The 27,913-nt window shown below is 52.7% G+C and overlaps 1 protein-coding gene across 3 annotated transcripts in view; it reads left to right on the forward strand.

Annotated features, from left to right (window-relative positions):
- SH3PXD2A (SH3 and PX domains 2A) overlaps window positions 1-27,913 on the forward strand; it is a 217,547-nt gene that overhangs the window by 49,299 nt on the left and 140,335 nt on the right. For 2 of the 3 annotated variants that reach the window (XM_045568465.1, XM_045568467.1), the window contains exon 3: window positions 25,339-25,414. In XM_045568465.1, the coding sequence (XP_045424421.1) occupies window positions 25,339-25,414 (76 nt within the window). Of the gene's footprint in view, window positions 1-5,355; window positions 5,401-25,338; window positions 25,415-27,913 lie in introns of those variants that run through there. The other variant, XM_045568466.1, reaches the window with a different exon arrangement.

Below are 27,913 nucleotides of genomic sequence, written 5' to 3' on the forward strand. Positions count from 1 at the left end.
CATGCACTCAATAGCCGCAGTGGCAGGTTCTATTGTACTGTGCTAATTTAGACCATCCGGAACACACTACAGGCTTGACCTGGCTTTCTGCCCACCCCAGACTGCTCTGCCGCCCTCCCAGGCCCTCCCCAGGTTGCCCCCTAAAGTCTTGCAGGGCCCCAGCAAGAAGCGGGAGACTCTGTTCCTGTGTCATGTGCCCGTGCACAGAGCATTCAGTTCGGCAGCGATTCCAAACACCTCTTCTGGAAACCAGGTCAGTCCCCAGAGAGGGCTTCTGAGAGCATTTCACGTGTCAAGTGAGGAAGAGGGAAGAAATGAGGCTCTTGGTCTCCAAGTGGAAATTGGCTTCTTCTAAAAATAACTCACCAGTCAGCCCTATCTACCCAGAAAAGGGACCTGTCCCGGAGGGAGCTGACCAGGACAAGGCCTAGCGTTGAGGCCCATTTGGTTATAAAGGGCCTGAGGTGCCTGGAGTTGCAACAGCGGGCGGGGGCTGCAGAGGCCTTTTAAGTTGCCTTCTCACTGGCAGCTGGACCCCATTTCCAGCCGCTGTTGATCTTGCACGGGTTCTTCGCTGTTAAGTGTCTCTCCCATGGCCTGGGCCCACCGAGGGGAGACCGGAAGGCTCTCTGAAGCCCCGGCTCCATGGAGGGTTGTTTCACAACCTGCCTTACAAGGCGCTGGGCTACAGTAATTGCTCTGCAAACACTGGCTCCCCGGGGCTGCTGGTGCTTTAGTCTGAACTCCAGCCAGTTAGTGCACAGGGTCAATATTTGATCAGAGCCGGGAGAGGCCCTTTAGCTTCCCCCGCACCTCTTGGAAGATAGAGCTAAGAGGGTTATTCAGGTTTGCTCATTTGCGCTAAAGGACTTAACTTATTTTGAATAACTTTTATCTCTCTTCCTTATTCATCTCTCTAGACTCTCCACCCACGGACCCCACCCCAGGGTCACACTTACTTTCCAGCTCTCAAATAGCCCGGCTAATGATGAGTGAACAAAACTATAATCCCTGAATCATTAATAACCCGCCTTGGAGTGGATGTGGGTGTGGGTGTGTTATGATGTCATTTATGGAGATATATGGGATCATTGCATGTTTAGCATCAGAGGACTTCTTATTCCAAGTCCCTCACTTTGTGGGTGAAAAACTGTGTTAATTTTTCTATTCATTAAACTTCTATGAGCCTTAATTTGGTTTGATGTCCAGAGTGGGCCTCAGCTGGGTCAAACTGGCGTGATCCTGGTGTATGCCTGGGATCAACCTGAGAGCACAGAACGGGGGAAATGTCTGTCCTGCTGGGGTTTTGCCTTTTAATCATCGGGGGAATTTGTTCAAGATCATTGACCCTAGCAGCCAGGGGTCCGAAGCCTGGGGAAGGAACCTGCCAAGTTCTAATAATGATTTTGTACCAAGTTCTAATAAGGATTCCAGAGAGTTCCGGCACCCTCTGCACTGGCGGGGCGATTCCAGCTTCAGCAGCACAGTGAGCTGTGTGGGTCATTGTGATTGCTCACACTCCCTAGTCGGCCTCGACTGAGGTCGTCACCAGTCACAGGCAGGCACGGAGAGCCTCATGATGTTTGTCTTGGCAAAAATGGGAAACAACCTAAATGACAGGCTGTGGAGGGTTGCTGAGGAAACTGTGATCTTCTCGTACACCACTTAGTACAATAGAACAAACGAGATTGGTCTCAATTCCGTGGATGGATCTCTAAGAAATGTTAATGAACAATGCAAGTTTCAAAAAATATTTACAGTATGATAGCAATTATACAAAAAAAAACCCCAATGACAACAAGGTATATCTTTTGCAGGTACATACACCACATAGGTACGTCAGTATTTGTAAAAGATCTAGAAGGCTGTAGCCCAGATTGGTAACAGAGTTATCTCTAGACAGGGGTTAGGGACATCATTGGGAGGAGGGGTTGATCAAAGGGGAACCTTAGCCTTATCTGTAATGTTTTACTTTTTTAAAATAGGAAAGTGCATTCATATGTTCTTTGCAACATTAATATTTAATAATTAAAGAGATGCCTCTGGAGGGGTGGGGAAAGTGGGAAGTCTAAAATAAAATATGTCCTCATGGTCCTGACAGCATAATAGGGCAGAAAACACAGGTTAAAAAAATAGATATTAAGAGCATATATCTAACAAGAGAAAGAAAATGAAAATAATTAGTAAAATCACATTACCTCATATTTCCTGGACCATCATTCTAGATCATTCCTGTGGAATGTAAACTGGTTAGATCCCATTACAACCAACCCCAGAGACCGTCCAAATTATCTTGCCAAACTGGAATCTTGTATTGAAATATTACTCAAAATCCATGAATTACGTATTGGGGCAAGAAGCACTTGGGCAGCGGTTCTTGAGGTTCTTAGTATGGTTTGTCATGTTGCATAGTGGAGCATGGTGGTTAAGGGCATGCACTCCAAGGCCAAGGTGGTTGGGTTCCAACACCAGCTTTAGCAGTTACCGACTGCATAAGCCTTGATGAGTTATTTAACCTCCCTGAGCCTCAGTTTTCTCATCCGTATAATGGGGTTAGTAGTAATATCTGCCTCATAGGGAAACAGTACTGTTACTGCCTCATAGGGTAACAGTAAGAATAGAATGAGACAATCCCTGTAGGGAAAGCCCTTAGAATAGTGACGAACACAGATTCTAGACAAGGAAGCTAAAATGTCATCAATTAGGCCCTCAGAAACTTCAAGAGAAAATAACTAGGGGTCCCCACTCTATCTGGAGATGGAGGTTTCTTCCTGTGCCCCATTAATATAGACTTCACTTTCACCAAATGGCTCAGTCTGCCCTCAGGCAGGAGAGGCAGATGGTGATAAGAGTTTTCTAGATAAATCCTTTTCACCTGCAAAGTTTAATTACAAACTCACTTCCCTCCCAGCACCAGTGTTAGGAAAACACTGTTTTTTGAAAAGTAACTATTGATCAACAGCTTTTCCTTGCTCTTGCAAAGAGGCTTCTTTGGGATTCCTGACAGAACACAGAAGGATTCCGGGGGAGCCTGTGGGGCTTCCATTGGCTCCTGGGAATTCCGGGGCCTGGCTCCCCTCCTCCTGGGAGCTGGCTCATCTTGCCCTGTGGTCTGAGGGTGAAGTCCAGCTTCCTACAGTCTCTCCTGAGCTCCCCTCTGGCAGGTCCTGGTGGGGCTGGGGGTGGGAGTAGTGGAGTGTTGTGGAGGTGAGGGCCTGGGTGAGGTGGTACCTCAGGCAAGCTTGGATGGGAAAAACTCTTGCCATTGAGTTTTAATCCTGGGGTTACCTGCTGTCCGGCTGGAGGGCTTTGGGAAAAGTTGGGTTTATTTTTTCCCCTCGAAGCAGATGGAGTTTGCAACTTCTTCCGCAGCTGCCCAGCCCCATGGGTTTAGGAAGACCCTTGTGTTTGTGAGGCCTCTCAGGACCTGCCTCTGATCAGACGGAGAGAGGTGGTGGGACGAGGGCAGGGGCAGCAAGGACAGGGTGTCTGGGGGAGGCCTCTGCACATCTGTGCATAAAAGGAAATAAGACCCAGAGGCCTGAGCTGGGGCTTGAGAACCACCACGCTGGGGTCTGCCATCAGGAGAACTTTCTACCCAGGCAGAGCCTATGGATACACAGAGGGCCGAGGGGCTTGTTGGATCTCTGAAGCTGCCCAGAGTTGTTGGACAGGCACCGTGCCGCAGGTACACTTGGGAAATCCATCTCCTACACAGACGCATACGCAATCTGTGCACACCCTTTTGGATAGCTGTGTGCATTTGATCCAGGCACGTGTCTCTTGCGCCCAGGGAATTCAGCCATATCCTGTTCCTAATGGACGTAAGGCCCTGTCAGACCAGACCCTGCTTTGTGCACTGGGAAATCAGAAGCCACCTCTGTCCTTTGTTGGTCCCCTAGCCTCTCCCTGGGGTCAAGGTGGGCTGTTCACACCGTGGGGGAAGCTCCTTTGTGGACTGGGGATCATCATAAGAGAAGCTGGAATGTCTGCTGAGTAGTAAACCTTGGGACTGTTCACTGGCTCTAAACCTCGGGCACAGTCCTGTGAGTGTGGGCACTGGGCTTTGGGGAGGGCTGCCCGTTCCCAGCTGCACTGATGAGAATGTCCCTTTCAGGGGAGAAATCAGCTGTGTGTGAATATCAACTGATGTTAACCACCTCCACTGGGGAATTGTGAGTGGAACTGAAAAGTTTTACAACCAGAAGTCCCTTAGAGATGATCTAGCACTGTGGTCCCCAACCCCCAGGCCGAGGCCGGTACTGACCTGTGGCCTGTTAGGAAACAGGCCTGTGCATCACGGCCTGAGCTCCGTACCACCCGGCTCCACCCATGACACTCCACCCCCCCCCAGTCTGTGGAAAAATTGTCTTCCATGAAACCGGTCCCTGGTGCCAAAAAGGTTGGGGACCACTGATCTGGCAGGATGGTAAGTGTCTGGCACTCATGTTGCCATTTTCCAGTTATGCCCACAGCAGACATCATTAATTGGTCACAGCACTCTCCCATTCTGTGCCCTTGGCAGACATTGTTAATCGATCATGAGCCCAAACATGGTCTCAGAATCTTTCTAAAAACAAAACCAGATGTTTTTAGGAAGTCAGTACCTATCAGTTGGCAATGGCACCTTGAGGTGAAACTGATTGGCCGCCCTCTGATCTTGCTTATTTCAATTATTTGACAGATGAAGAAATGAGGCCCCAAGAAGGGAAGTGACTTGTCCAAAATCACAGGACCAGCAAGTGACAGCAGGACTAGAGCTTTACCTTCTAGTTCATTCCAGTCTGGGAGTCACCCAGAAGTCCTCTCTCTGTGTTTGGCTGAGGAGGGCAGGAAGCTTCTGCTGCATCACTGAGAGAGCTCTTGGCGGGAGGGGTGGGGGCCGGCTACCCTCCCTGGACAGAAGTCAGGGAGTATAGGGTAACCTCTTGTACAGAGCATAAGACTTCTCTCTAGTTCCCCGAAGGGTCGGTGGCAACTCCCTCACAGGCTTGGTGGCTTTCTGGAGCTCTGCCCACACCTCCTGCCACTGCCACCCGCCTCTTGTGTAGAATAATAAACCCCAGCCCTGCCAGGGGCAGCGTCTGAGTCAGCTCACACCACCCGCATGACTGCTCGGAGGGGCATGCCTTGTTTTCCCGGGTATAAGGTGTCATGTCAGGGTGTGTTGGGGAGTCACCTCAGGGAGGCCTTGGAATGCAGTTGCTGCCTCTGCCACCTCCCTCCTCCTGTAGTCCTAGGCCCAAAGGTCTGACCTAGAAAACTCAGCTCTGCCCCCACCAGGCCCCATCTACCCCCTTTGGATAACCGACGGGAAAGTTGGCTGGAATGTGTGCAGGGGCTCAGTGCCCCCCTCCAAACTGGAGAATGAAGGGAAGGAAGATCTTTGGTGGTGGCCAGGTGAGTGGTGTGTGTGTGTGTGTGTGTGTGTGTGTGTGTGTGTTGTGTGTGCTCTGTGAAGCTTCAGCCGTGACCAGGCCATCACTCTCTTCCTGCCAGAGTTTCAAGTCAATCCTGCCACTTCTGAATGAGTGCCAGCTATGTGCCTGGCACCATGGGTGGTACTGGGGACCCTGAGGGGAAAAGTTAGGTTGTCTCGGATGGAAGAGCCAGGGTGACTGCCTTGGCCTTCGAGGGAGCGGTCAGCTGGTGGAAGCATCGGGGCAGAATGCACTGAGTGGGTGTTGCCACAGTAAGCAAGTGGTCCAGGGTGTAGACACCCTCATCAGGCCTGCATGCCATGGGCATCCCATCTGGGGCCTGGGGGTCTCAGCATCCTGGTCCTTCTGCCCTCCCACCCCACCCTCCCTGAGGTTTTGCTTTTGACTCTTACGGAACCAGGCATGTGGGACAGTCAGGGTGCGCTATGGGGATCTAGTCGTGGGCTTTTCTGAGGGAAGACAGAGATTGTTCCTCCCTCCGGGAGGTGACCTGCCTGGAGACATGAGCTGCGTTGATTCCCCTCGTCAGCAACCTGCCAGCCCAGGCTGGACCTCCGCCCCCAGATGATTTTAGGAGCTGCCATCCCTGGGTCTCAGGGACGCTTGTTCAGATCAGATCATTGCAGGAGTCATTGGAGAATTGGAGCTGTTTCCTTTATCCTCATTTTAGGTGCAGCCAAGGAAAAAAGATTTTAGATCCCCCAGATACCTCCACAGAGGGATAACATCAGCCTCCCCAAAAGGGCTTGTGGGGTTCCTGGTGCCAAATTCCCAGCTTTCCAAGGGGGGCAGTATCTGGCAGCGGTGGAAAGCTCGGGCTGTGTTATCAGACAGACTTATTTGGGTTTGTGCCCCGGCCCCACCCCTTCCCAGATGTGTGGCCTGGGCCATTTCATAACCTCTGGAGTCCCCACCTTCTCATCTGCAAATTGGCTCTAATTGCAGAGCCTGCTTCGTGGAGTTGTGAGATTTTAAGGAGATAAGGCAAGAAACCTTGACCATGGAGCCTGGGGCAGCTGTGGGCATTATTATTACTAGATCACCGCTGCTGCCTCTGGCCCTCCTGGAGCAGGGAAGTGGCTCCAGGTGTGTCCCTGTGAGCACAGTGTCTGCCCAGCCTGGACCAGGGGAACATTTTTCTCAGCTACAAAAGGGTTGTGGGCACCTCCACGCTGCAGTAAATCAATCCTCCGGGCTGGCCAGGAGACAGGCGCCAAAGCCAGCCAGGGTTTGGCTCCATCTGCTAATTACAGAGCCTTTATCTGCTGCTCCGCAGGACAAAGTGGCCAGTTCAGCCATGTGGGGACTCTGAGCTCAGTGCTGGCTGGGGGGCTGGGGAAGAGGCTAGGAATGGGGGTGGTCGCCGGGGCTAAATGGACAACATTCAGATGTACCTTTAAAACAAACAAACCAAACAGGAAGCGTGAGGCTGGTGTTTGGGCTGGAGTTGGATGCTGGCAGAGGGTGGCTGAGGTGTGACAAACCAGCCTTTCTTCCCGCTGAGACAGTACAGGCTGCTGGGCAGCCCTGGTGAAGGCCGGCCTGTCTCACTCCCCCAGGAGCCAGGCTTGTTTTGCTCCGGGATTCCCAGGGCTTCGCTCCTGTCCTGGAACCTTCCAAGGAGGAATCCTGTCCCTACCTCCCAGTGGGCCTGCCCCTCCCTCCATCCAACACTGCGGTGGGGTGGGGACTACAACAGAAGGGGCTGGGCTAAGAAATCTGCCAGAGTTTTAAGAACATTGTGTAGAAGGACTCAAAAATGTGAGGTTCTATCCATTGCTTTATATATTTTTTGGTGCATACTGGGGAAAGACTGCCACTGCCGGAGTGTGGCAGTTGGGACACTTTGGGCTAGTTTGGAACACCTGAGTTTCTTGGCTTGTGGCGTTGCGTCCAGGGTGGGGGAGGGGGGGAGCTGTGGGTCTGTGCCCTGGCGGGGTATCCGAATCACCCATGAGCCGGATTAAAAATGCATCCAGATCCCCTCTCCCCACCAACCTCCTGAATCTGTCTGGGCCGGGCCCCTGCGTCTGGAGTTCCGCCAGGCTCCACAAGTGATTCTGACGCAAAGCCAGACTTGACAACCGTGGAGTCTTGAAGTGAGGAGACTCCTGGGCCTCGTGAGCTCTCTGTCCCGGCTGCAGACGGTGCCTGCAGGTGGCCTCAGTCCTGCCTTCTCCAGGCTACTTCTGCACACCTGGACGCAGGCCCCGACGGCCAAGGGCTTCCCTCACCTCTGTGCTTTCTCTTCAGCTCAGGAAGGGCCAGAAGGAAGGAAAGAGCCCGGGACAAGCCTTGGCTTGTTCCCCCGAGGCAGGGAAGGGTGAGAAACAGGGGACCCTGAGACTGGCAGGAATTCTCTGTAATGCAACTTGTGTTAGCATATGCTTTGTGTCATATGCTGTCCCGGGCCCTTTCCGTCCTTACCTCTGGACTGCTCACAGCCCACCCTCTCGTGATGTGTAGACACCACCACTCCCCCATTTTTTGAGGGGCAAGGGTACTGAGGTCCCATAAGGACCTCAAGGTCACACAGCAGAAATGTGGAGGAGCCAGATTCAGACCGGGCGGTATGGCTCCAAATCCACGCGCGAATTCCCTCCTCCCTGCTGCCACTTCCATGCAGCCCCCACCTGGGCCAGAGCACTGCAGAGCCAGCCTGGGAGGCCCCATGCCACCGAGGGGAGAGGGGTCCTTTTCCTCCCTTGCCGGGAAGGCAGGGCTGGCCAGCTTCTTCAGGTGGGCACTGCCCTGCCCAAGCTGGGCCGGGTTTAGGCTGGGCAGAGGCAGAGAGAAAGCATCTTGGATTTTCCCTGTTGCATTCTCTGTCTCTCCTCACTTTCTTTATCTCCATCTCTTGAGGGTCTCTGAGTCTCCCTGAGCCTCTCCGGGTGTGGCGCTGTTCCTGTGGCCTTTCTCCAAGCCTCCTTCAACTCTCTGGTGTCCACCTCTGGAGGCTTTTTTTCTCACTCTGGTTCTTTCCATGTAGACCTGTGAGTCTGTCTTGTCTGTCTGTCTCGCTGCAAGATGCTGGGAGAAAGGCAGGGTGGAAGCCTGCTCTGGTCTGTATGGGAGGCTCCAGCTGGGATTAGCGAAGGCAAAAGCCCTTACCGGGGAGGGAAGCTGCTTCCCCTTCTCAGGGGGGTGTGGGGAAGGGGGGGCAGCTTTTCCCCCCAAGAGGGGCTTATGTACAGGCATTCCTTTTGGAGTCGGGTTGCAGTCTTGGGGGAGACTGCCCTGCCATGGCTCTTTCCCCCTCCCAGAAAAGGTGACTACTTTCTCTCTCCCCTGGGCCATCTTGTGCCCGGAGCCCCCTACATGTGCAAGGGGCTGGCGGTGGTCTCAGCCCTCAGCCATCCTACCCCCCGAGAGTGGGGTTCAGGGCTGGGGGCGTGGAGGGCGGGAGCCTCGGGCTGGCTCCTCCCTCGTACTCCCCTTCTCTGGCTGGACAGAGGGTCTCTCCGGGCTCGTCTGTCTGTTCCATTGCCTAATCCCTCCCACTGCATGCTGTCCCTCTAAGGCCACACCTGCCCCGCTGCTGTCCCTGCTAGAAATAGCTGTGCATGGGTATTTGCCCAGGAAAGGGAGTGGCTCTTGTAGGGTCAGGCTGGCCCCAAAATACCCCACCAGCTGTCAGTGATCTGGGTCAGGTAGGCATCAGGAAGAGGTTTGGGGCAGGGTTTCGCTCTCCCTTGAATATCTTCTCTCAGTGAGCGGCAGTTCGCTCTGGGCCAACCCATTGCTTTCGGCTGGGGGCAGGGGAGTGAGCACCTGCTATGGGCAAGTCACTGTGTTCAGGGTGGGGCTGAGGGGGTGGAGACAGACGGAATATGAGCTGACCTGCTGGCTGATTACTTGTCCAAGTGGACGTGCCAGTAGGCTGACTCTTCTAGGTGTATGTGTGTAAGTCACACGCGTGCCTCCACCTTAGCGTGTTCCAAACCCAGCTGCTGCTTGGACCCCTCCCCACATTCTCCCTCCCTCCTTCTTCCCCTTCCTCCCCCTCACTGCACCCTCTTCCTTCGCAGCAGACCCGCCCTCCTGACCTCTCCTCCGCCCTGGCGTTCTCAGCAGGACCCCCCTGCTCCAGCCAGCCCTGCCAGCTGCTTCTCGGCACTGCCGCCAGTCAGCTCTGCTTCTCTAGTGTTTATTTTTAATTTTGAAAGTTTTCAATCCTACAGAAAATAATATAACAGGTGTCAGTGGACCCCTCGCCCAGATTTAACAAATGTTAACATTTTGCCACATTTGCTTCAGAGACTTTTTTTTTTAAAGAATTAAAATAGTGCAGGTGTCTGATAACGGCTAAATTCCCTCTCCGCTGCCTTGGGTCTGTGTGTAGGGGGTGCTGGGACGTTTTCCTGGGGTGAACTGGAGGTGCGTCTAGGTCTGGGAAAGGGCTGGGGTTCAGGAGAAGGCGCTCCAGGCAGGGGGTCCGCGGGAGTAAGGGGGTTGCAGGGCGAGGGTGGGTTGGGGGGCATCTTGGGCATGCGCAGAAGTGGGGTGGTGGGTGGGGTGGGCAGGACCGCTTCAGGCGTGCACAGAGGTCAGTGTCAGTGCTGCTTTGGTGGCCTCTGGGGTCTGGATTCCTGAGGGGCCTGCACGCAGGTGCCCCCGCAATCCCTGAGCAGCCAGTAGCTGCTCCTCTTGTGCTGCTTCCTCCTGCACCTCATGCTCTGGGGGCAGCCGCCCCAGTTGGGGAGGAACCCACCACCTGGGTCAGCTGCCACCGGAGAGGCGACCCACAGCTGGGCACCACTGTGGGCTGGAAGACAGCAAGCTCTGCGGAGGGATTTTTCCTGTTGCATTTCCCAGTTCCCTGGCAGGAGGCAAGTCCCCACCCCCACCGCCAGGAGAGCCTCGTTAGTGGGAGCTGGCAGCGGCGCTGGAAGCCGGGCCGGCAGTGGGTGCCGAACCTCGCGGCGTGGGCTGCTTTACGAGGCTTCCCCTGGCAACTCTGCCTGCGCTTTGGCTTCGGGGAGTTTTCTCTTCTTCCATCTGGGCTCCACCTGTCCTCCCCTTTGCCCAGTGTGAAGAAACAGTAGGAAGCCCTTCTGATTCCAGAAGACTCCGGTGAGAGGAAGCCATCAAAGCCGCGGATGCCGGCTTCGAAGCCTGCAGACCTGTCGGGGGCACACGGGCTGCCTGGGTCAGCTGTTATGAGCACTGAGGTGCCAAAGGACATTCGAACCCCAAACCTGGCCAGGCACATCTCATATCCAGCCCAGCAGCAAGCCCGCTCATGCTCTCAGTCACCCTCTGTTCTTTGGGCACCAGGCACAGTGCTGCCTCGGGGCCCTGCCTTTGCTGTTCCCTCTGCCCACAACCCCCTCTCCCCAGGTCTCCGAGCAGCTGACTCCTGCACACTGGGCCTCAGCTCACATGGCACCTCTCAGGGAATCAGACAGCCCCCCAGGTCACTTTGTCACATTCTGTTGTCTTCAAGATCATTATCTTATTAGTTAGTGCTTCCTTGTCTGCTGTCTCATCCCCTCCTCCCTCCCTCTCTCCCCCGAATCTCAGCCTGCTCAATAGCTTGTTCTCCAGTGCCCAGAACAGTGCCTGCCTCGCCAGCTGGCGCTGAGTGTGAGGGAGCTGTGGGAGAGGTCTGGCCCTGCATCCTCCTCCTCCACTCTGATGGCAAGTTCTGCTGGCTCCTACTCCTCCTGCCTGCCCATCTTTGCCTACAGGCTGGATTTGCTGTTGGGATTCACTTGCGAAGAACAATGGGGACTTCTCTTGAGTTTTAGTGTGAGTTTTCGTGTGCGCATGAACTACTTAGCAGTCTTGCCAAAGTGCAGATTCTGATCCAGCAGGTCTGCCTGGGCTTGAGCTTTTGCGTTTCCATCAAGCTCTCAGATGATGTCCATGCTGCTATTCTGCCTTGAGTAGCAAAAGGATAGAACGTCAGAAAGATAAATTCGAAGTCCCTATTCTCCATGCCTCTCTGATTTTTCTTCCCATCGAAGTGTGATCTCTCTCCTGTAGCCCTTTCTCCTCATGGCCCTCTGTGACCACATGGGATTGGACCTGCTCAGTTTGGGCTGTTCCCAGAGCTGCCTGGGGATGGTGTGTGCTGCCTCAGAGGGGTGGCGGGTCCCCGTCACTGGAGGTGTTCCTGTAGCTTCAGTTGTCAGGTGTCAGGCGTGTTGAGGCCTGTGTGGGGAGGAGGAGACCCCTCCCTACAATTCAGCTTTGTGTCCCTGTGTGCTCTCTACAGACTTGTGAAACCAGGATCTCCAGTTGTGGCTCATTAACCTATGGGGACTTTTAAAGGTCATCTGGCAAGTCCTCCACCCTTCTCAGTCCTTCCTGGGGAAAGCAGGGCATTCTAAATACTGTTCACATGGTTTGGTAGATTGGGCGGTGGGAGGGGAGTAGGGGTTTGGCTCAGGCAATAGTTCAGTCCTGTACGGAAATGTCATGCCTGACTCGATTGGATCCAGGGATAGAGCCCTTGGGAAGGTTCTGCATTTTACATTGTCTTTCCTTTTTCAGATGCTTCACCAGACCTTAACTGAGCTTCTTTGTGTTGGTCAGGATGGACTAACTGCTGTGTAACAAACTCTCAGTGGCTCAACGTAATAAAGGCTTATTTTCTGTTCATGTCCCAGACCAAAACAAGTACCAGAGGGCTCTGCTCCAGGCAGTCATTCAGGAACTCAGACTCTCCCATCTGGTGACCCCATCCTGCAAGGATTGTTAGGCAGGGAAGAGAGAATGTGGAGGATTGCAGGGAGACTTCCTGGGTTATGCCCAGGTTCCACTGGTCAGGATTTCATCACATGACTGTACGTCCCAGCAAGTGAGGCTGGGAAATGTAGTCATGAGTCCAGTTAGGTGTTGGACACCCTGATGGACGGTGGGAATATCAAGGCACTGGCATTGCTTCCAAGAAGCTCACAGGCTTTTTCAGGGAAACAGGTGCGTAAGTAACTAACTACCACGCAGTGTGGTAAGTGTCGTTCTGGATGTGTGGCCAACTTGCAGAAACAAGGTAGAGGAGGGAGCTGTGGAACAGCGTGTCATGCCGAGGGAGGACGGCAGGCAGGCCGTGCGGTGTGTGGGGACGTGCAAGCAGACGTGGCAGGGCGTGTGACTGGAGGGGTCAGCTGGGCATAGGTCATGACTTGGCTGGTGTCCTGTGGGCGGCAGAGCCAACAAAGGGCATGAAGCTAGAGATCAAACCATCAGCTGGGAGCAAGTTGCAGCAACACTGGAGACTGCTGCATGCTTAGCCTGTCTTCAGAGAGGTTTCACATGTGCTTTGGTCGCTTATGCTATGAAGTTTCTAACAGAAGAAGAAGGGGTGGCGGTGGAGAAGTGGCTCCCTGTGTCACCTGGTGCAGGCACTGCTCCTGGCCGGAATTTGCTGGGCCTGCTTGGACCCTGTGCCGCTTTGGGTCTACCTGGCAGCACAGGGTCTCCATGGCGGCTTTAAGTGTCTTTGAGGAAGCCTTCAGCACCCTTTCCTGAGTTCTAGGATGGCCTAGAGGCTGGTGCTGATCCGCAGCTGTAGGGCCACTCCCAGGCAGGGGAGCAGCAGGGTCGTGGGAGATGAGGGCTCCGTGCTGACCAGGGCAAGGCCATGGGGACAGCTTGACTCTGCCCGCTCAGCCCCAGCCTTTTGCTTTAGCCTGTTCTGTTGTTTTTCCTTTTGCACAAGACTCTGGGGGCAGGGGGTTCTGAGGTCTGCAGGTACCTTGACCCATTTGGAATAGATTAAAAAAATGGGGACTGGAGACGCTTGGAGAAGGGAAGGAGGAAGGCAAGGATGTTGGGTTGCAGTTTAGGAGCTTCTCTCTAGGAGGCCTGTCAGGGGAGCACGTTGGGGACCAGCTTTGGAATCTCACTGCCTGGAACTGCAGCCCGGGCCTGGGACCACCGAGGATTTGTTTTGGCCTCATCTCTGCCCCAAAGTGCTGTCTCTTTGTCCCAAACTTTGGTCTGAATTTGATCCTGTGGTGGCCAGGGAACTTGGGGGACCACAGTTCTAGGCCATTCTAGGAGGATGAGAAGAATCTAGAAAAACTTGGGCTGGGATTGTGGCTCAGCCAGAAAGAAAAGGTTAAATCCTGTTGTTCCCTTTCCTTCCCTCTTCCCCCGCCTTCTTCAGGGCCTCTTGCTTTTTAAAAAATTTTTTGGATGGTCCTTGAAGGTCTGTGTGGAAAAGTGTCAGGCAGCTTTGGGGGGAATTTGGAAAAGTTGGGAGGGTCTCTGGCAAGGCCAGGCGACAGCTAGATGGACACCCCCGGGAGGAAACAAGGTGACCACAGCCAGGGCCCTGCCAGAAAACACCCCGTTTGGGCAGACCTCGTTCTGTGTGGGAGCGCCACCGCCGGCACCCTGGGCTGGCGCCAGGATTCCTCTGGCCGTCTGTCCCACACACAGATGTTTCTCTCACCACTCTCCGTCCTGTGCACTGGCCAGATGTGTCCTCCCGCAGTTCCACTTTCGCAGTGTGCTCCTCTGCCGAGCACCCTCCAGGGCTCCCTGCGGCCCAGAGGAGGAAGTCCAAGTCCTTCCTCTGGGTCTCAGAGGGTCCCTGCAGCCCTGCCCCACGCAGCCTCCCTGCCCCAGCACCAGGCTCCCCCCACCCCAAGCACTTTCCTGGGGATAAAAGGAGAGAAGCCAGCAAGCAGTGGGGCTGGCACGCTGGGGCGTTAGGAGGACACTGGGGTCTGGCTCCAACTCCATGGTAGGAAGCCACGTCTTAGGCTGTGTGAATCCTGGGGAGGCTCTATTTGTTCTGCCCGGAGCCAGGCTCAGAGCTGGCTGAACTCAGAATCTCTGTGCTGGCGCCCTTGGCCACTAGCTTTACAGATGATCAGCTACCCTGGCATCACACCCGTCCCTCCTGGCCAAGGGGAGCTGGAGTCACGTGAGTGATCTTGTGTTGGGACAAAGCTCAAGATCCTTAGGAAGTGAAAGGCTCCGAAGACCTTTCAGCCTTTGGCAGTGAGGGCTGGACGGGCCTGGCTGGCGGCCCTGAGCGGCTCCCCGAAAGCAGAGAGGGCTGGAGGAGCGCGTCAGAGATGGGAAAATACCCTCGGAGTCTCTTTACCTTAAAACTGGTGGCCCCGTTTATCAAGTACTTACAGTAACCCAAGTATATTGTCTCATTTCATCTACACACATGGGGTGCTGCTTTGGCTTACACCCACTATACTGATGAGAAATTGGGGTCACAGGTTAAGTGACCTGGCCAAGGTCACGTAGCCAGGGAAGAATAAGCTGGAATTCTGACTTCGGATCTCAAGCATTCCGCTACTAACTAGGATACTAATAATGGTAAAACAGTGCTATGAGAGGCGACTGTTTGATGGCTTCCTCCGTGCCTGGCCTGTGTTAAAGTGCTTTACATACTCATTTTCCCTTTTCCGTCTCACCAGCAGTCCCCAGGGAGGGGGAAAAAAAGGCTTGAAGGCTTGACCCCATTTTACAGATGAGTAGACCGAGGTTCAGAGAAATACGAATAATTAGGCCTGGTATTTGGCAGCACCTTCTCGCATGTGTCCTCCTTGGATCGTCACAGCCCCTGTGGAGACAGGCAGGGCAAGTATTTTGCCGTGAGGCAGCCGCTACCCCAGTTGCCCAAGCTCTTGGCAGACTGGACCTGGACGCCTCCTTGCCTGACTCTGGTCCAGTGCTCGGCTCCTGCACGGAGGCCATGGGTCAGCGGTGGGGGTGCCTGGAATGAGCCCATGGGGTGGGCAGAGGAGGCGTGGGTGGGTAGCCGGCCTGCTTGGGCACTTTCTGGGCATCAGATAGAGGCTTGAGGAGGTTCCCCTGGGATAGCGTCATCCCGCACATCTTTGCTCTCTTCGCTCTGTGTGCATCTTGCTGCAGGTGTTGGGCTTTGAGCCCAGGCCCTGGCATGTTAAAATGTAAAATGCGTCCTGGCCAGCCCCACGCATGCAGTGAGCTGCTGGAAACGCCAGAGGCCTACCGCCCGCCCCCCCCCCGCTGCCGAGCCCGGCCCACGCGCCCCAGCTGGGCGGCTCCCCTGGGGCCCCTGGATGCCCAGAGCCACGCCGGGCCTGGCCCAGACGCCTCCCAGCCCCATCAGCCCTCACGGTCTCCTGCTGCCTCCCTGACCTCAGGGCTGTAGTGTTCTAAGCACTTTCCCTGCCATGAGGGACGCAGCCTGGTATCATAACAAGAGTGATGACGACAGTGGTGATACTAACAGCTAATGTGTATGGAGCGCTGAGTCAGTGCCAGGCGCGGTGCCAAGCACTTTACACACATCATCACATTTCATCCTCCCACCCTCCCGACTGGCAGGTCCTGTCCCTGTGCCCATTTTACAGAGGAGGAAACTGATTTGAATCCAGAGCTGCCTGGCTGTGTACCATTCATTATTATCATTCACATTTTCTAAGATGTCACGCAGACACCACTGTGAGTTCAGGGAGAGACTTTTGGTAGCATGTGGGCAAATACTTAAAAGATAAATAATTGTTTTGTTTTCATACGTGTTGGTATGATGGGTTGAGGTCTTAGGTGTCCCTCCCAAAATTCATCTGTTGAAGTCCTAATCTTCAGGACCTCAGGATGTGACCTTATCTGGAAATAGGGTTGTTGTTAATGTAATTGTTAAGATGAAATCTTACTGGAGTAGGGTGGGTCCCTCATCCAATATGACTGGTGTCCCTGTCGAAAGGGGAAATTTAGACAGACACACACAGGGAGAACATCATGTGGAAATGATGGCAGAGATCAAGGTGGTGCTTTTATAAAACAGGGAATGCCAAAGGCGGCTTACACGTCAGAAGCCAGGGGAGGGGCATGGAATAGGTTCTCCCTCAGCCCTCAGAGGGAACCAACCCTCAGACTCCTAAAATCCAGAACTGTGAGACAATAGACATATGTCGTTTAGCCACTTAGTCTGTGGTACTTTGTTAGGGTGGCCTGAGCAAACTAACACAGGTAGAATACAGACACGCACATGCACACACATGATACACTTATGATTTGGAGATAGACGAGGGGCCGCAAGCTAAGGAATATAGGTGGCCTCTAGAAGCTAAAAAAGTAAGGGAACAGACTCTCCCCTAGAGCTTCGGGAAGCAAACAGCTCGGCTGTCCCAGACCAGCCACTGCAGACAGCAGTGTCACGCGTACGTGTCACTACTGCAGCCGGCATCTGGGGCGTGCTCCCCGCCAGTCCCCTCCCGGAGGCTCCAGTCACCAGCCCATCCTCAAGATGAGTTCTGGAAATGACTTCTCCATCTCTTCACATTTCCGGTGATGTGTCACGATGCCCTGTAGAGTGGCACTTTGGGCATCTGCCCTTATCGAGCCTTGGTGCCAACTGTGTGGTCATCCTCAAATCACTGGAATAAATGATCAGGGGCCTCCTCCCTGGCTCCCACCACTTTCTGCAACATGTGGCAGCATTTCATGGAATTCATGAACGAGTCAGTCCGCTGCAATGCGGCTGCTTCATGTAGCAGTCCCCCAGCACACTGCCAGGCCCCTGTGCTTGCCATTCCTGCCTCTGCGGTGCCTTGCTCCCTTTTCCCAGGCATTCTTGTTTAAGGCCTGGCTCTAATGTCTCTTCAGAGAAGTCTTCTAGGCTTACTCCAGCCACACTGCTCTTGTCCTTTCCTGAACTACCACTGCACAGCGTTTGTACCTCTCAGCAGGTCAACACTCGCCTAATGCTACTGGGAAGATCCCCTGTGCCTGTGTGGGTGTCCCAGCGCCTAATCAGATCATGGGTCATGACTTACACTCCTTCAAAATCCTGCAGATGCAGTGCATGGAGTATCACAGGTAAAGGCTTGGTTGGGAAGGGATGCGAAGTAGGGGAGGCTTGCATGTTTTCCAGAAAATGGCCAAGGAAGGACTTTGGAACCTGGAGTGGGCTCCCTCTCAAAGTTGGGGTGTGTGCTGGCCCCCTGTGTCTTGGCTTCAGCATGATATGGGCCCACGCCCCAGTGACCAAATGCCTCCCTAGCAGGCAGCTCCTTGCCAGGGTGGGCGGGTCCTCTCTGCCTCTGTCTCTCTCGCTGGCTGTTCCTTCAGGGATACCGGGGGTGTCAGGTCTGCTCCCTGAAGTGCTGTAGTGATTTTGACAGGAGAGCTTGTGTCCCCCTTGTCCACCCATCCTCAGTCTGGCCCTGTCCTGGGAACTTTCTGAGCAATTGCCACCCTGCCCCTTTCTGTTTACAGAACACACTCACCCCAGCATCCTCTCTGGGTTCTCCTGTCTTCCCTGTGAGTAGCAGCACCTTCTCCCTTGGCTAGACAGGAGAAGTGGCTTGCAAAGGGTCACTGAGTCAACTGTGGAGGTTTTGGAGCCCAGACTGCAGACTCATTTGCTCTGCCCAGTGCCCTGTGCCTGGCTGCGCCTGGGGTGATGAGGAGCAGGGGAGAATTTTCGTGAATATTTCTCAGGTAGAGGCCAACGCTGGCAAAATGTTTGGTTTGCCTCAGCTGCCTTCTGCTCTAAGCCCCAGCCCGTCCAGTACTTCTGTCCCTCTGTCCTCTCTGGACCATGTCCTTGCTCTGCTGGTTGTCCATACTGCAGAGCCTGGGGATCTCTCTCTCTCTTCCCCTCTCCTCCCCCCTCCCCCCTTTCCTCTCCCTCCCTCCCCCCTTTCTTTCTCTCTTTTTGTTTTTAGTTGTTTTATTGTGGTAAAATATACAAAACTTAAAATTTACCATTTTAACCTTTTTTAAGTGTACAGTTCAGTGGCATTAAGTACATTCACAATGTTGTGCAACCATCACACTATGCTGCTCCAGAACTTTTTTATCTTATTTTCTCTTTTAAGGCCTCATGTCTTATACCTTCTAGGGATTAATTTCTTTTTAACAAGGGCATGAGGATCTTTCAAGGTCCAAAGGTGTGCACCTCTTGAAGATTGTCTTTGATTTTGTACATAACTTCATATTGGTTGTGAATACTGACAGTTGTATGTCTTTTTTCCAAGTCTTCACGTCTTTCATTTCTTTGTGTTAGTATTGTGGGCAAGGATCATTAATATAGTAATGGATAGAAGTAGGTGATAGTGGGTAGTATATTGTTCCATTGTTTCATCATTGAGCATTGTTTTGTGTAGATAAACATTTTCAGATTACGAAAGTTTACTCCATTTCTTGTTTGCTAAATTTTTAAAAATCATAAATGGATGCTGAATTTTGTCAAATACTTTACATATGTGAGAATGATCATATAGTTTTTATCCTTTATTTCACACTGTAGTAAATTACATTAATAGATCTAATGATGAGCTACTCTTACATCTTGGGTGAACTTTAATAGAAATATAACCCTAAGGGTGAAATTTCTGAATTCTTTATTCTTTTCATTTAATTTATTCCTTTGGTCTGTGATAGTCAAGAGGCCAGGGTCTGGAGCAGATTGCCTGAGTTTGAATCTCAGTTCCACACCTTGCTAGTTTGGGCAAGTTATTTAACTTCTCTCTGTTTTGGTTTCTTTCTCTGGAAAATAGAATAGTATTAGCATCTACCTCAAAGGATAGATATGAAAATTAAATGAGACAGGCCTTTTAACAATACTTAGTGCAGCACCTAACACAAAGTAAGTTCTCAATAAATGTTATTTTACCATTAAACATTTATGTTTGAGAAACTACCTGACCCCATTAACCACATTGGAAGTCCTGTTTTATACCTGTTATCCTGACACAATTATTACTAGCCTCTCTTTCATTCTCAAACATTTCCCAGTTTGGATAAGAAAGTATCTGGTCACTTACTCAAAGATAAAGAGACCTGTGTATTGTGTTTGTTCTTTGTATTCTGTTTCTGTTCTTGAATATTGAGGACCTGGCTGGACTTAGTTCCTAACTGAGAGTCCATATTGTGAAACAGAATGTGGTTGGAGTCAAGGTCAAGGTTCTTCAAGACCCCCAGGTATCACAACCCTTCCACCTTCTCCAAAGCCTGTCAAATCCAGCTCCATCCATCCTACAGTCCTAAGATCATTTGCAAACCTAACTTCATGTCACATTGGCTCGACAAGGGTGCCAAGACCATTCAAGGGCAAAGGGTGCTTCCTCTTGGGCCGTGAGATGAACTTGCACAATAGAGTAAATCACAAAAGACTGCGGGAAGTACTTAAATAGGGAATACAGACCAGAAGTGCTTCGAGAATTCTAAGAAAGGAGGCATGACCTTCAGCTGGTCAAAGAAGGTCAAAGAAGGCTTCCTGGAGAAAGTGTCACTGTAAGGTCATGGAAGAACAGAAGGGAATGAGAGAAGTACATTTCAGGCCACGAGGGGTGAGCACTTTAAGAAAAGCCACACTTAGCATGACTGTTCCTCTCTTTGATGCTCACTGATGCGTCCCCAGCACTTAATCGGACTGCTGAGTCCTCGCTAAGTAGGACGGACAAATGAATTCTCAGCTGTCCCTTGATCCCTCATGGTCCTCACAGAGACTGGGTCTCTTTTTAAGGGAAATTTCTGGGTCAGGGAACCCATCAGCTTCTTGTAGTAATGTTCCCTTTATTCCTGAGCTAAAAAAGGTCACGAGAATGAACGTTTGAGGGTTGGGGCCCCAGAGCTGGAGTGGCCGGGCACCCCACCCTCTCGGAAGGGTGAGGAGTCGGCCTCTTGGGTTACAGATGTGCCCCAGCCGGGCCAGGGTCCACCCTGTCTCCCCAGTGTTTACTGCTGCGGAGCCCTGCCCAGGCAGAGCTGCAGAGTCAGCTCTCGGGAGCCGGAGCCGAGCTGTCCCGTATCTCTCACACCATCCACCCCTTAGATAAACAGCCTGACCTCCTCCACGCACTGCGAGGTTCTCTGATGTGGTTGCGAGGGCCCCGTCAGCCAAACGCCTCTCTCTCTCCAACAAGGGCTCTGGCAATGGGCCCTGCTCTTCTCCCAGCCCGCGTCAGGCCCCTGCTGCAGGGACAGGAGAATCTACTTCCTGCCCGAAAAGGTGGCCGCAGCAGAACTCTCTGCTGGGCGGAGCCTTCCTTCCTCACTGCCCACGCACCAGCTTCCTCCTCACAGAAGGCCTGGTCAGGCCTGTTCCTGAGACACCCCTTGTCAGCCTTGATTGTTTTATCTGTCCAACCCAGCCCCCCAAATTTGGCATCAACCAGATTACAGGAACCCACTTTGCAGCCTGCCTGGCCCCCCGGGAGGGGTGACATTTGTATTATATATCACGCATGGCCCCAGATGTTTATTCTGCCACCCGTCACTCTGCCATATTGGGGGCCGGGACTCTGAACTGTGTAGTTTGGGGGCCCCCGTGCAGTTGATGACACAGAGTGAACTCAGCTGGGCCGCCTTTATTTGGTTTGCTCTGGAGTCTGAGCCAGGGGACTTGCTTTCCTTGAAAGGTGACCTGTGGGCAGAGAAGACGTCACTGGCAGCGGGTTGGCCAGTGGGCTGTGGGGATGACTAAGGGGTGGAGTTGGGATAAGGTGACAGGTATGGCTGGGCTTGGCACCTGAGGGTTAGGGGAGTGGGCCGGCTGGGGGCTGTGGCTCTGGAGAGGACCTGTTGACCCAGTACTCTCAGCAGGTGGGCTTCTCTTGGCCTCGTGGGGTGGGGGGCAGACTAAGCCCGAGGTGGAGGAAGAGGAGAATCTGTTACAGAAGGAAGAGCGGGGTGAGAGGCCGCTGCAAAACACCCCCAGGAGGCCCTGTGGAGGAAAACTCAGCGATGCCTCCTTATTTGTGGAGCTATCAGATGACTCCTACCTTCCAGGAGGCACGAGAACCCACTGAGGGAATTCAGACTGCGCTTTGGCAAGGAAGGTGCAGGGAATGTGACTGTCACTTGGCCAAGACTGAGCTGGCTTACCTCCTCCAGGAAGCCTTCCCTGACCTCCTCTTCCGGTTCCCACAGGATCCTGTTCATCTGTCCTCACCATTTCCCATCACTCCGGAGTTCGCTTGTCTGTTTCTAGCACCAGATTTAAGGTTCACAAACTTTTTGGTGGCCGTTAAGAATCTGCATTTCTAAGAATCCCCACCCCACCACCCTGTGCCAGGTGAACCAGGTGTGAACAGACTTCAGACTGCACTGTGAGAACCATTATGCTCTAGAGCAGCGCTGTCCAGTGGAAATATGTGAGCCACAGGTGTAATCTTAAATTTTCTAGTAGCTGCTTAAAAACGTACAAGGAAATAGGTGAAATTAATTTTTAAAGTATTTTTATTTATAATCTGATTTATCTAAAGTCTCATTTCAACATGCAATCAGTACAAAAAATTATTAATGAGTTAGTTTGCATTCTTTTCTTTTTTGTGCTAAGTCTTTGAAACCCAGCGTACAGCACGTCTCCGTTTGGACAGGTCACATTTCAAGTGCTCAATAGCCACATGTGGCTGGTGGCCACCATCTAGGATAGCACAGCTCTAGCGCTTTGCTACTAGGACAGTGGCCCACAGACCAGCAGCTTTTGCATCACCTGTGAGCTTGGGAGGAAGGCAGGATCTCAGGGCCCTGCCCGGACCCACTGCGGCAGAGCCTGCACATTAACTGTCGTGAGGTGCTCGTGTGCATGCCGAAGGTGGCGAAGCAGGGCTCTGGAGCTAGATCGTGAGCTCCTTGATGTAAAGACTGCAATTCAGCTTATATCTAGCACCTACCAGAGGGCCTGGCATCTAGAAGGCAAGTAGCAAATGTTTTTGGAGGAAAGGAATGAACATGTGAAACTGCCTGCCTCTGCCCGGTCTTCTCAGCACATGTTCCCCATGCACTGCTGCTGAGAATCGCAGGCTCTTAGGTCTGGAAGGGAATGCTGGAATCAGAACATACGTGTGTCAGAGCTGGGGGAAATCCAAACTTTAGGTAGCCTAACTCCCTCAAGCCCCAGAGAGATACATTCATAGCAACATGGGTGAGGTCCCACAGCGTGTCAGGGCACAGCTTGTCAGCTTGTTTTGGAAGAGAGGTGGTTCAGATAAGGACAGATCACCCCACACCTGGGCATGTTGCTGGGCCTCCCTTTCTCCCCAGACACCTCTGTATCTCTTTGTCAGGAGCCTTATGGATGCATTGCACAGGGGCCTCGGGCCTGGCCTACATGTAGTAGTTATCCATCTATTTACTCTCGTTTGTCTGGAAGAGATTTAAGGCACTTAAAAATATGTATAGGATACAACAAGATAAAACAAAAATTATGAAAGAATACATTGATATTAAGGAAGTGTGCACAGACACATGGACGAGGGTGTCTACCGTTGTATGATATACAGTAGTGAAAAGTCAGAAACAGCCTAACATCCAACAGTAGAGGAGTGGGTGAGTAAACTGTGGCCCCTCCAAACATTGAAAGTCTGTGTCCTAGTTAAGAACAGCAATATGGAAATGTTCATTGCCATGGAAGAATGTTCATTATGTAGTATAAAAAGTATTGATAAGTGCATTTTATTTACGTGTGTGGAAGAATGCCTAGAAAGGACATGTATCCCCAAACATGAATGTCACTTTTTCAGGGAGAGAGATTCGCTGATTCTTATTCTCTTTTTAACTACCCACTGCTTCTGTAATTTCTAGTTTTCCCCCCCTCAGTGAACATGAATTGCTTATGTAATATAAAAGTGAAATCTATAAAAATAGAATATGGGTGAAGAAAATGGGAAAAGGAAAAAATAGGAGTTCTTGTCTGTGTAGAATTTATTTGAAAATGTATTAATTAAAAAAAAATCCTAAGTACAAGTTTATAGTCTTATGGCCCAGCAGCTGTATTTACACGAAGCAGGCAATTATGAAATGTTTGAGAGCTGAACTTATAACATTGAAACTCATGAGCCAGCTTTTTAAAATCATCCACTCAGGGAAGTGAAAGTTAATCATGGTACAGTCTCTGTCTTCTTTTGAATGGAATTCACCAATGACCTGCCCTTCATGTGTGAGATCTGAATGGCCTGGGTCTATTGGGTAATGGTTGTGCAAGAGACAGTCCCAGAATCATGTGTTAGAGCTGGATGGGTGGAGGGGTGGACGGATGGAAATACACACACACACACACACACATACACACACACACTCTCACACACACTCACACACACTGTAGCCTAGAACCATGCTATAGTTTGGACGTTTGTCCCCTAAACCTCATGTAAATTTGATCCCAATGTTGGAGGTAGGCCTAATGGGAGGTGTGGGTCATGGGGGCGGATCTCTCATGAGTGGCTTGGTGCCATCCCCATGGTAGCAAGTTCTCACTCTATTAGTTCCCGCGACGGCTGGTTGTTCAAAAGAGCTGGGCACCTCCCTGCCCTCTCTCTCTTGCTTCCTCTCTGGCACGTGATCTCTGCACACCCTGGCTCCCCCTCGCCTTCTGCCATGCGAGGAAGCTGCCTGAGGCTTTCACCACATGCTCAGGCATCCAGACAGCAGACTCGTGAGCCAAGAACCCTCTTTTCTGTGTAAATTACCCGGCCTCAGGTATTCCTGTATAGCAACACAAACTGCTTTGCACCACCTGCAGTGCCAATGCCTCAGTGCAGGTCACCTTCAGTGGGCTCCTGACTGGTCCCCCTGCATCTGCCCTGTGGCCGGTTCACTACACTGTGGCTAGAGCCACCTTTGCAACGCACGAGTCAGATTGTCTCTCTCCTCCACTCAGAACCCTTCAGGATCTCCCCTTCAATCAGGGTAAACCCTGAGTCTGCCCCGTCCTGCCTCTTAGATCTCATTGCCTGTCCCTCTGTCCCTGGCTCATGTCGGTTGCTCCAACCACTCTGGCCTTTTCAAGCTTCTTGTACTTCCTGTTCACCCTGCTTGGAACGTTTTCTCTCCATCGGGGCTTGCTTCCTCACCTCCTGCGGGCCTCTGCTGAATTGCCGTCTGATCAGAAAGGCCTTCTCACCACCCCGTGTAAAGTAACAACCCCTGTCCTGCCCCCATACCTCATCCTACATAATTTTTCATCGAAGCACTGATCTCCCCTCACGTGTGACATGTATTTGTTTATTGCTTGTCTCCCTCTACTAGAATGTCAACTCCCTCAGGGCAGGGACTTTGTCTCTTCCTTCCGTAGTGCCCCGTGCTCTACACAGGTGCTCGATAGGTATTTGAAGGGATGGAGGAATGAATGGATTTCCGATGTCACGTGCGAGAAAGGCTCCATGCCTTGGCCGAGGTCACCCAGCTGGGTGGCAGGGCCAGGGGCTGGCTATGTCCACCTTGTCCCAGCTCCCGCCAGTAGCTCAGGAGGGAGATCTCCACACACAGGGGCCCTGGCCTGGGCCATCCTGTCTCCTGTGTGTTTTTCCAGTTTACACAGAGCTTCAGCCCAGAATAGCAGAAGAAAACACAGTTGTTCCTCCAGAACCCTGGAAACTCTTCCAGTAGGTCTGCCCCTGGAAAAACAGCAGCGATCTCAGGGTGGGAAGATAGGAAGTGGGGGAGGGGGTCTTCCAGCAGTGGGGGCAATGAGGTGGATTTGGTTTTGCAATTAAAATAACATCTGGGTCTGTTTCCACTGAGCGGTGCTGGAGGGTGGGTGGTCTGTCTAGAGCAGCCGGTGGGGCCTTCCCCATCCCGGCCCAGGAGGGTTTGGGCTGGCTGGTGGCTGAAGGATTCACCCTGCAGATGAAATATGAAAGAAACAGAGCCCAAAGAAGCCTCTGGAAACCCCACCTGCAGCCTGGCCTGAAAGGCTGCCGGGTCCCTACCCCAGCCTTGTCTGGGGCATCCCCGGACACCTCCCCTGGCACCCTCACACTGCCCTGAGATTGTTCAGACACCCCCTTTGATGCACAGAGAGCTCTGGCCTCCTCCCTCTCACGCCCCATGTGGTGTGTTAATCGTCTGTGAAATGAGGGATTTCAGGCGTCACTCATCCATGTGAGGACAGTGGGGCCCTGGAGCAGTGCAGTGGGGTGGGAAGGGACGATGAGGGCCGTTCCAATCTTCTGAATGCTGTCCCTCTGTCTGTCTGGCTTCTCAGATGCAGCTTTTGGATAAGTTTCCCATTGAAGGTGGCCAGAAGGACCCCAAGCAAAGGATCATCCCCTTCCTCCCAGGTAAGCTGTGGGTGGCCCTGCCGAGGGCATGGGGTCAACCTGGGAAAGGATGCTCCTTAGGCCAAGAAGAGGCTGGCCACCAAGCTGGACATTCTGGGTGGGGTGGACCTGAGAATCCACATATTAACATTTCCCCGAGGGATTTGGAAGCCCCTGATTTTGAAGTCCACTGTGCTCCAAGCAGCTTCTCCCGCCATTGCAAGACCGTCTCTGCCGGCCCCTGGCTCAGAGCTTCTGAGGAGTTTCACAGGCTCCGGGACTGTGGTTTCATTTTCACAAAAAGCACAGAGAGACCAGGTTCTCCTATGAGCGGATGAAGAGCTACAGGCCGAACTGTGTCCACTGACTCCCGTTCTAATCACAGAGAACTTGAATTGAGTGCACTCCCTGGGTCTGATCTCGTCTCGTCCTTGCATCACCTTGCACAGCTGAGGCAGCTTGTAGCATTTGGAACATGTTTAAGGCAATTGGTTATGTTCTGTAATTTAAAGGAAAACTCCCCAGGTGGGTGGGAAACCTGTTATTACTATGATGTCTTCATTTTGTGTAGAGATTTATAGCTTACGGACTGCTTTTTTATTTATCGTCCACACATCTTCACACTGAGGCGTGTATTGTGATTTCCCCCTGAGGGATGAAGATGTTGGGGTTCAGAAAGGTTAAGTAACTGCCCATAAACGTGGCGGAGCTGAGGCATGAACTCAGGCCTCCTGCTCCACAGCTGGCTCTGCCCTGAACCGCGCAGGCAATGCTGTCTCCGGGCGCTCCAGCCCCCCTGCCTTCCCCTTGGCAGCTCCTTTCACGTGGGCTTCCCCCCGGGTTAATGCCAGCTCTGGACCTCACGGGCCAGCCTGGGGACAGCCCTCAGTCGGACCTTCGAGAGGAGCTGGGTCTGCGTCTCCTTAGCCCCTGGCATGCTGCCACCCATCGGTCGGTACCTACTTGTCAACTTGAAACAAACCTAGGGGCATCTCCCTCAGAGAGCAGTTCCTTTCTGGAAGGTGTTTCTCATACTTCCCCCCATCCTCAGAAGCATTGATACATGCATGTGTATCACGGCCTGTCCTCAGAGTCTTGTGCTATAGCTGGAGAGAATTAATTTAGTTATAGAGAAGAGCCTGTGAATCCCACAGTCTGGGCAAGACCAGAGCCAGTCAGTAGGGCATCTCAGGCATCTCAGCCCCTGGTGCTTCCTCCATTCCTGGCTGGGAGTTAAGATGCGGTGACTTTTGTGCCTTGCTTGGCTTTCTACTGAGTCTTTGCAATGTCCAGCATCCAGGTTTGTAATATCCTTACATGTTGCTCCAACATAGTCTATCATAGATGCTCTGCCCACGCAGAGCTGGGAGCCCAGCTAGGACGCTATGGGCACAAATGTCCCAGAGACAACACGAGGCCATGGTGGCCTGGCCTTAGGGCATGAAGGTTGCCTGTTTGCTCAAGATGAATGGGCTTCTCCCCTGTCCCCTCAGCCAGTCTCTAGGGAACGAGCGCCTCGTTACTATTCAGCAGGTATCTACTGGGGCTCAGCCTGTGCCAAGCTGTTGGGTAGGGTGGCCCGGGCACCACAGAGTTGTCCCATCTTAGGGGACAACTTCTGTACCCCCACATCAGTCATCCATTGTCCGTGGGCTGCCTCGTCCCACAGAGGGTGTGGGGTGTGGGCACAGTGGTCCCCGATGGCCAGGGCATGGGCCTGAAGGGACAGCTGTGAGCCGTTAGCAGCCCACTCTCCCAGCAGCTGAGGGGAGGGGCCTTAGCTGGGATAAGTTCTCTGGGCAGGGGACCTGTGGCATCTGCCCTGTGACCTAACACCAGCTTGAGGCTCTGCTTCTACCCCCCTGCCCTTGGGGAGGATGTCTGAAGCCACCTGCTGTGTCCCCAGGCTCACTCCTGGCAGCAGTGACTCCGCAGAACCCCAGAGAATCCAAGCACTCTTACAACCCCGGGGAGGGTCCACCCTGGGAACGGCTCTGCCAGCCTTTGCCTCGCTTGAAATTTCAGAGCTAGGAAAACCAAAGGGGAAGAAGCAGAAAGCACCCATTTTTTTCCATAAGGGTCTCAGTTTTATCTCCAGAGCTGCTGGGATGTGACTGGTATGTCTGCTGCCTGAATCTGAGGATGTGCTTGGAGCGTTAGGCCCACCTGGCCTCAGGCTCGTGGCTGGAGGCGCACACACATTTGACTGGCTGGTGGAGGAATTGCCAGACGAAAGGGAGCCTGTGGCTTGGTTACACGCTCACTCATCTGCCAGTCAAATCCTGGCAGAAAATCTTGAGCATGAGCATAAATCTTGGGATCTGGGACACAGGCTTGTGATGTGTCTGGGGAGTGTATGGCCTGAGGTCAGGGTCAGTCTGTGGGTTTGAAAAGTGGTGTGTGCCCAGGGCTTCTGTGACCAAAGGCAGAGTCCCCATCCCTCGAGAAGCTGACCCCAGACCATGCCCATTGGCTCTTAGGGGACAGGTGGGTGTTGTGCAGTGGCACTGGGGTAGAGGG

The sequence above is a fragment of the Lemur catta genome, chromosome 14, assembly GCF_020740605.2.
Source record: "Lemur catta isolate mLemCat1 chromosome 14, mLemCat1.pri, whole genome shotgun sequence".
Lineage (NCBI taxonomy): Eukaryota > Metazoa > Chordata > Mammalia > Primates > Lemuridae > Lemur > Lemur catta.